Source organism: Brassica oleracea, chromosome C9, assembly GCF_000695525.1.
Source record: "Brassica oleracea var. oleracea cultivar TO1000 chromosome C9, BOL, whole genome shotgun sequence".
NCBI lineage: Eukaryota > Viridiplantae > Streptophyta > Magnoliopsida > Brassicales > Brassicaceae > Brassica > Brassica oleracea.
The window spans coordinates 34603558-34612345 of NC_027756.1; the positions used below are offsets into that span (position 1 = coordinate 34603558).

An 8788-nucleotide genomic window follows, 5' to 3' on the forward strand; every position below is an offset into this window, starting at 1 on the left:
TGGCCATAGATGTAGTTTCTTCAGAATAGGTTTTGATTTTGGAAAGATTTAGGTTTAGACATGACCTTTAAATAGGAGAAGGATCAAGGGAAGGTGAAAGGAATATTGAAGAAGAGTTTAAAAATTATCATTGATGATCAGGAGTGGTTTCAGGTAAAGCAAGAAATCGTAGTCGGAGAAGATGAAGTGGAAGAATCGAGGGGGAGAGAGCCGCAAAACTTAACACGAAATAGGTTTTGGGCTGGGAATTAGACTGATCTGATGTGGCAAGAAAAAACTTTTCTATTGGTCGATTTTTTAAGTCGGCGTGGATAGGCTCTATGGAGTGGGTAAGCTCAATGGAGCTCATATCTCCTTTTTACTTATTGTTTGATTGTGTGGCAAAAAGAAAAAAAAAATTCCAATGAATATAAACAAAAAATAATTCATAATTTGTATGTTATAAAAAAATTATTCTACTTATTAAAATAATAAAGGTAGAACCAATTTTTTTTAAAGGTAAAACAGTTACATATTCATGATAAACTTTTAAATGGTAAGATAATCATATAATTTCTGATAAAATAGCAAAATGTAAATAATGAAAGCTAATATTATTTTTAGCTGAACATAAGTTAAAGTTTTTAGATGGAAATTAAAATTTAAAACATTTTATATTTCTTATTCGGTTGTTTATTCATTTTATAACTACAAACCCAAAAAAATTGGGTTTTATAACTACAAAACAAAAAACTTTTATAAGGCAAATAAATGTAAAAAAAAATTGAACAGGCGAAATTTCTCAAACCGAAACTAATTTCTTTTCCGGTTATAACACCGGACGAGTCAGGTTTGAAAAAACGGAAACAAACAAAAGATTCTTCTGGAATTCGTTGCTCACAAAGACACCTAGGGTGGATGCTTAGAAAAAACGGTTGCTTCAGGAGGATGTGGATGCTTAGCAAGAGCGACGTCGTTTCATGGAACAATCGAGAATCCACTGGTTTCCTCGCATTCAAAAGAAGAGACTAGAACTTATCGCCCCTAATATAAATACATATTGTGCTTCGTTCCTCCTTGCCTGCTTAAGATAGAATCATCAAAATCTCTCGAAGCGCTCTCTTGAAGTTTTCTACAGCAATCTCTTCGATGGCGGAAGTTCAGATGGCTGACGCAGAGACCTTCGCCTTCCAGGCTGAAATCAACCAGCTTCTCAGCTTGATCATCAACACTTTCTACAGCAACAAGGAGATCTTCCTCCGTGAGCTCATCAGTAACTCTTCTGATGTACGTCCTCCTCCGTAAACCTCTCCTCTGCTTCTTATTCTCCTGCTTATTAGGTTTAGCTAATCTGTGCGTATAGGTCTTGCGTCCTCAAGGTAGTTTAATTAGGAATAGAATCGATCTCTCGATCTTGCTTGCTAATAATGTTTGAATACTATAATAGATCATCCTCGCCCCAGATTGATTATCTGTAGGTATCATGACATATTAAATACTCTACTGTGAAAAATTTTAGGCTCTTGACAAGATCCGATTTGAGAGCTTGACGGATAAGAGCAAGCTGGATGGGCAGCCTGAGCTCTTCATTAGGTTGGTCCCAGACAAGGCCAACAAGACGCTCTCTATCATCGACAGTGGCATTGGCATGACCAAAGCAGGTAATGCATTCTCATCCGTTATTTTCTTTTTATTCTCACTGAGGTTTTAGTGTTTCTTGTTTTTTACTCCTTTGTTACTTGGCAGATCTGGTGAACAACTTGGGGACCATTGCGAGATCTGGTACCAAGGAGTTTATGGAAGCACTCCAAGCTGGTGCTGATGTTAGCATGATTGGTCAGTTTGGTGTTGGTTTCTACTCTGCTTATCTTGTTGCTGAGAAGGTTATCGTCACCACCAAGCACAATGATGATGAGCAGTATGTATGGGAGTCTCAAGCTGGTGGTTCCTTCACTGTTACACGGGATGTGGATGGTGAACCACTTGGTAGAGGAACTAAGATCACTCTCTTCCTTAAAGAGGATCAGGTAATGAAGTCACAGTCGAAAATTTCAGGATTAGTGTTTTGATTGTTGTGTGTTGTGTTGTGTTCTTATGAGAGAGTGTCTGTTTGTGCAGCTTGAATATCTGGAGGAGAGGAGACTCAAGGACTTGGTGAAGAAGCACTCTGAGTTCATCAGTTACCCGATTTACCTCTGGACTGAGAAAACAACTGAGAAGGAGATTAGTGATGATGAGGATGAGGACGAAGCAAAGAAAGAAACTGAAGGCGAGGTTGAAGAAGTTGATGAGGAGAAGGAGAAGGACGGTAAAAAGAAGAAGAAGATCAAGGAAGTGTCTCACGAGTGGGAACTCATCAACAAGCAGAAACCAATCTGGTTGAGGAAGCCAGAAGAGATTAGCAAGGACGAGTATGCCTCGTTCTACAAGAGCCTGACCAACGACTGGGAGGATCATCTTGCCGTGAAGCACTTCTCAGTGGAGGGGCAGCTTGAATTCAAGGCGATTCTCTTTGTTCCAAAGAGAGCTCCGTTCGATCTCTTTGACACCAGAAAGAAGCTGAACAACATCAAGTTGTATGTCAGGAGGGTGTTCATTATGGACAACTGTGAAGAGTTAATACCAGAGTACCTCAGTTTCGTGAAAGGTGTTGTTGACTCTGATGACTTACCACTCAACATCTCCCGTGAGACTCTCCAGCAGAACAAGATCCTTAAGGTGATCAGGAAGAACCTGGTGAAGAAGTGCCTGGAGATGTTCAACGAGATTGCCGAGAACAAAGAGGACTACAACAAATTCTACGAGGCGTTCTCCAAGAATCTGAAATTGGGTATCCACGAGGACAGTCAGAACAGGTCAAAGATTGCTGATCTTCTTCGCTACCACTCCACAAAGAGCGGTGATGAGATGACGAGCTTGAAAGACTACGTCACAAGGATGAAGGAAGGTCAAAAGGACATCTTCTACATCACTGGTGAAAGCAAGAAGGCCGTAGAGAATTCTCCATTTTTGGAGAAGCTGAAGAAGAGAGGGTACGAAGTGCTTTACATGGTTGATGCGATCGATGAGTACGCTGTTGGACAGTTGAAGGAGTACGATGGAAAGAAACTCGTGTCTGCAACAAAGGAAGGGTTAAAACTTGAAGATGAGACGGAAGAAGAGAAGAAAAAGAAGGAAGAGAAGAAGAAGTCATTCGAGAACCTCTGCAAGACGATTAAGGACATTCTCGGTGACAAGGTTGAGAAGGTTGTGGTCTCAGACAGAATCGTTGATTCTCCGTGCTGTCTTGTGACTGGTGAGTATGGATGGACTGCGAACATGGAGAGGATTATGAAGGCTCAGGCTCTGAGGGATAGCAGCATGAGCGGCTACATGTCGAGCAAGAAGACCATGGAGATCAACCCGGATAATGGAATAATGGAGGAGTTGAGGAAGAGAGCTGAGGTGGACAAGAACGACAAGTCTGTCAAAGATCTGGTGATGTTGCTGTTCGAGACAGCTCTGTTGACATCTGGATTCAGTCTCGATGAGCCGAACACGTTTGCAGCTAGGATTCACAGGATGTTGAAGCTGGGTCTGAGTATCGATGAGGACGAGAATGTTGAGGAAGATGGTGACATGCCTGCGCTGGAGGAGGATGCTGCTGAAGAGAGCAAAATGGAGGAAGTCGACTAAGAGAACCAAATCTCGCCTTATGTTTGGTCGTTTTGAGTATTAAGAGTTCTAGTGTCTTTTGTCTTGGTGTCTTCCCATGGTCGTCTGAACTTTTGTTGGTTTGTAAGCGTCTTTCTTTTTTTTCGTGTCTGGTGCGTCTGTTTGTATTATTGTCCTTTTCAAGTGAATAGTCGGCTAAGAGCTAAGTGAGTTTGTTTGTTCACTAGCAATCGCTTTTCTCCAAACTGAAAACAACTGATACTAAAGAACCAACACAACTACACAAGCAAAGGAGGGAACAATTGCCGTAGAGCTATGATACAAGTGGTGATCTTTAAGGATGAAATGGTTAAAAGATAAGGATTAGAAGTGGCAAAGTAACTCAGTAAAGTTGGGGAGAGTTTGAGTGATTTCAGAGAGTGGAGAATGTGAGATACCTCTTGATCTGTAATCGTTTCCTCTGTAATTCCTAAGTAAAAATCAATATAACTAAGCTTTTCTTATTATCTCTGTTTTTGATTACAATTGATACCTAAAACGTATCAAGCTATTAGCATGTTTATCATGCTGCAACTAAAATCTTGGAAACGAAGACTTCAAGTACAGTGAACCATCAATAACAAACCAAAGTTAGATTCACTTTCAGCAAGACCGCCGCTGAACCTGTTAGTTCAGCGCAAAATAGAACCACTGTTCATTCGAAGAATAACGCTAATGAACATAGACAATTTGATTTGTTAAATTGGTGAATAGTATTTTCTCATTTTATTATCCTCACGGGGACTGAGAAGACGGGGGAAACGCAACTTTTTCGAAATTTTCATTTTTGCTAGGCAACAATAAAACTGAATTCAAACAGATTATGAAGAATTGTGGAATTTGGATTACAAAAGCAAAATTTAAAAGCTGAAACAAGTCCTCCAGGGTCTCTCTTACTGTCAACTAAAAACATTTCTTCTTCAAGGGAGACCTGAACCAGATGGTGCAGCTGCGCCGTAACCTCCAGCACCACGGCCAAAACCAGGCCTGCCGCCACTTCCCTGTACAAAACAAACCACAAAAGTGTCAAAACAGTGGCAAACAATCCAAGATAGGGTAAAATCACAACATAAGCTATGTGCATGATATAACTAAGAGACTTTGAAATGGTTAATAGGTTAAGAAGTATCAGATATCAAGACGTTGTTACTACAAATTATCAAGAACGGATGAGAGCCGGAAAGGTTAACCGGTATAGCAGGTCAGAGTTGTATGCCAAAAATCATCTAAAAACTACATTTTGAGCAAATAAAGGCAAAAGGGGAATGAATGATAAAATGAAGAGATTTTACTTGGAAAGATGGCTGGTAATCAGCTGGAGCTCCACCCTTTTCGCCTTCACCACCACGAGGACCTGCACGGTACCCATCACGGTCACCATATCTGGGACGGTCTGCTCCTTCAAAGCGGGGTCCTCTGAAATACCAACAAGAAACCACAAACTAAGTCATCATCAAAGCTCATTTAGGTAATGAGGTAAGAAAATAGTGAAATCACCTTGGGCGGTCACCAGGTGGGCCACCAAAAGGACGACCGATAGGCTTGGCAGACTTCTTCAAGGTAGCAGGAACAACATCAGAAGGAAGGTTAAGGTAAGTTCTCAAGAACTCAATCCCTTCGTTGGTGAGAAACCAGTAATAATGCATCCAAGCAAATGTCTCCCTAACATACTCCTTGGATTTGAAAGACTGCATGAGCTTGATCACTTGCAGGTTCGGTACTGACTCAATCAACGGATGCTTTGCGAGATTGAAATCCTTCTTCGCAAAGCAAACTCCTTCTGCAGAACCCACATTCAAATATGTTCCATCAAACACAACCTTATCTTCTAATAAGGTCAAGGACTCAAGACAAGTTATAAAAAACTGAATTACACAAACTCAGACATTCAGACATCAATGCAGTTTCAGCAGTGGATTTGTCTAAAATGTATTAGAAGCTTGAACTTGAATTCCAGAGTTCTAAACTATAACAAGAGTTTGGAACTTGACTAGATATAAGCTCGTTTTTAGATCACACTAAAAAGGTTGAAATGACACTAAGAATGGTCTAGTTCGTAACACCGTTTAATCCTCCAATAGCAGAAGCTAAAGTAGTCACGAGTAATACTGATATAGACATCTAGGCAATAGAGAGATACGAAGGAGCGAACCTTTGAAAAGGTACTTGCAGATCTCTCTGCGGTTTTCCTCTGAGATGATCTGAAACCACAAGGTAGACTAAAATTGTTACAATTCATCCATAAACACATGACGCGATAGATCGAAAGGAGAGCTCAAATGTACCATTGTATTGGTGGGAGAGACGCAGTGTAAAGAAGCTAGGGTTCGTTCTTTCTTAAGAACGATGAATTTATATGCTTGTATGGGCTTTTAATGGACTGTGAAATTATAAATATGGGCCTTTAAGATATGAAAGTAGTTATCATCTATATCTACGTATATACAATTTCACCAACACACCAATGGTTAAAACAAGCAGGGAGACAACCGGCTGTCACGCTAAAAGAAACTTGGTATATCGAAATTACTTTGGAAATGGGCAGTATTATTAATATGTGAAAGAACCATATCCGTAAATCATGTACACCTGATTTTAAAAAGTACAAAACTTACGTTCACCCCCACCCCTCCCCCGATTTTTTTTTTAAATTCACCATCCCTTCTATAACCAATTAAATTGCGACCTAAATAAGTGATAGAAAATATTAAATTTTATTTAAAAAATTAAAATAGTTGAAAAAAAGAATAACGTCTAACAAAACCCTAAAATCTAAACTCTAAACCCCAAATTGTAAACTTTAAACCCAAATTCAAACATTTTGGGTTTAGGGTCTATGATTCAGGTTTAAGATATAGGGTTTGGTTTTAGAGTTTATGGTTTAGAGTATAGGGTTTGAGTTTATGATCTAGAGTTTGGGTTTAGGATTTCGGGTTTAGAGTTTGAGTTTATGATTTAGGGTTTAGAATTTGGGTTTAAGATTTTGGGTTTAGAGTTTAAGTTTAGAATTTAGGATTTAAGGTTTAGAATTCAAGGTTTAGAATTTAAGATTTAAAGTTTTGTTAGTGGCATCATTTTTTTTAATTATTTTTGATTTTTTTTTTAAAATAATATTTTTATTTATAATCTAGCTGACATTTTAATTGTTTACGAGATAGCGGTGAATTGAACCCAAATTTTGTCCTTTTAAAAAGGTTGTGTTGTTTCTTCGGTCTCATATTACACTAAAATATAATGCAAGGGAACACGTCAACAGTTCTGGTCTCCATCACAGAACTGTCACATGCTTTAACAAAAGCTCCAAAACACGTAGACAGAAGACGAACAGTACTTTTTTTTTTAACTTATTAAAAGATACTACACTATGCATATAATCCAAAAGACGTATATATAACTGCTCAACGCCAGCTTCATCTTCTTCATATTTACAAACAAAACCCACAACAGAATCACTCTGTATTCTGTTAACCAATATGGGTTTAGCTCACCTGAGACATTTCATCATAACCTTCCCCCCCCTTTTTAATGAACTTCAAGTAGAGATTTCTGGTGGTTCTTTGTTTAAGGTTTTAAACACTCCACCATGATCAGTTGCTGTCTCAAAGCCGATATCATACGACGAAAGAAGCCGTCTCTGTTGTTTCGAAATCATTAAGAGTTTTGAGGTTAGTTCTGAAATAGGGGAGGGTTTCTAGTAAAAATTGTCTAACAGGAGTTTGTGAAGGAAGATATACTTACATGAACCTCAAAATCAGGGCTAGACAAGTTGATTGATAGATTTCTCATCAACAGTAGCACCTGTAGTGTGGGGGAACCAAATAAAACAACGATTAGATTTTATCATTAGGTTCCATTTGAGCCGACGTGGCTTCCATTAAGATTAATGTAAAACTGGAGAGACAAGAATCATACTGTTTCAACCTCTATGGGGTCCATCTTCTTCAGCTTCTGTAGATGATTACTTGCATATGGGTCAAAAACACTTCCAATGAAGCTGTATACTTGGCCAAAGTCCGGTAAAACTGAAACGAAGAAGGAGGAGCTGTTTAGTACAAAAACGGTAAGCAAGGTACAAAAAAAAAAAGAAGAAAGCGAAACAGGAGACGTGTGTAACAACGCTTACCTCTTAATGAATGGCCAGGATTTGCTTGCATTGTGTCCTTGCTGGATCGTGGTCTTGGAGTATTTTCAGAGCTACTAGAACAGTTGTTATTAGCTCCTGCTGTTTCTATCAGAGTATTGAAGAACAATATGCTTCATTTAGCAAAAACTTTGAAAAGGGAAATGATATTAACAGTGATTGCTTGCAGATAATAATAAAACCTTTTGGCAGGGGTGTGAAGCTAATTGTTTGCACATTATTAGTCCAGGGAGCAGCAGTGGGTGGTGGAGAAGTCATCAGCATCGAAGAAGACTCGGGCCTAAACATATAACTTGGGTCATTTGGTTCAGCTGTTGATTTGAAGGATCCTGGTACTTGAGGTAGAACTGCACATGCCGGATAAAAAATGGCATAAAAATAATAGTCTCAATAAGCAAACAACACTGCACTTACGAGTAGCTAAATTACTCACCGTTCATTTGAGCCTTCTGAGGATACGGATGAGCGGCTTTCCTTTTAGGTCGAGGGGGAGGGAGATGTTCAGCAGTCCCACTCTTTTGTACCTTAAGAAAATACTTCTGAGCATGACTTCTTATCTGCGATATTAAAGAAAACCACACAATGGTGTTAAACAAGCTCACTTGTGCAATGCCAGAAAATCTAAAGATGAAATCTCAGCGCGATGAGGAACAAAGAGCATGTACCATTCTTGCTCCTAGTAGTTAAGACAATAAAGCTGCTTTAAAATAAAGCTTTGTGGGTGATATCAAATGGGAGGAAAGAACCCTATTCCAAGGTAAATCACAGATGGGCCCAAGAGAAAGACGACAGAGAGATCAAACAAGAAACTGCACCTGAATCACAGTCTTCGAGCCAATGAAAGCTTCAATCTTTTTCCAGTCTCTGTCAAACCTAAAAAAAAAAAAAGACAAAATAATATGCATAAGGGATATATCAGAAATCAGTGTTACAAAAAAAAAAAAAAAAAAAAAAAAAAAAAAAAAAAAAAAAAAA

General features: G+C 38.9%; 2 protein-coding genes and 1 pseudogene across 3 annotated transcripts in view; 1 reads left to right on the forward strand and 2 right to left on the reverse strand.

Annotated features, from left to right (window-relative positions):
* The first annotated feature begins 1004 nt into the window (after positions 1-1004).
* Positions 1005-3856, forward strand: LOC106318139 (heat shock protein 90-1). The gene is made up of 4 exons (XM_013756003.1): positions 1005-1266; positions 1499-1640; positions 1726-2006; positions 2098-3856. Exons 1-4 carry the CDS (start codon positions 1129-1131, stop codon positions 3652-3654), a joined length of 2118 nt encoding a protein of 705 aa, XP_013611457.1. The 5' UTR covers positions 1005-1128; the 3' UTR covers positions 3655-3856.
* Positions 3857-4430: 574 nt separating this feature from the next.
* On the reverse strand, positions 4431-6014 carry LOC106315695 (40S ribosomal protein S10-3). The gene is made up of 5 exons (XM_013753495.1): positions 5958-6014; positions 5825-5873; positions 5170-5452; positions 4965-5088; positions 4431-4673 (listed from the first exon to the last, which is right to left on the reverse strand). Exons 1-5 carry the CDS (start codon positions 5958-5960, stop codon positions 4593-4595), a joined length of 540 nt encoding a protein of 179 aa, XP_013608949.1. The 5' UTR covers positions 5961-6014; the 3' UTR covers positions 4431-4592.
* An 861-nt stretch (positions 6015-6875) lies between these two features.
* LOC106313508 overlaps positions 6876-8788 on the reverse strand; it is a 2479-nt pseudogene continuing 566 nt past the window's right edge. The window contains exons 2-8 of the transcript XR_001264392.1: positions 8629-8686; positions 8247-8370; positions 7996-8160; positions 7796-7900; positions 7585-7694; positions 7411-7470; positions 6876-7306 (exon numbers count right to left, since the gene is read on the reverse strand). The product of XR_001264392.1 is annotated as a protein REVEILLE 6-like (transcript). The remainder of the gene's footprint in view (positions 7307-7410; positions 7471-7584; positions 7695-7795; positions 7901-7995; positions 8161-8246; positions 8371-8628; positions 8687-8788) is intronic.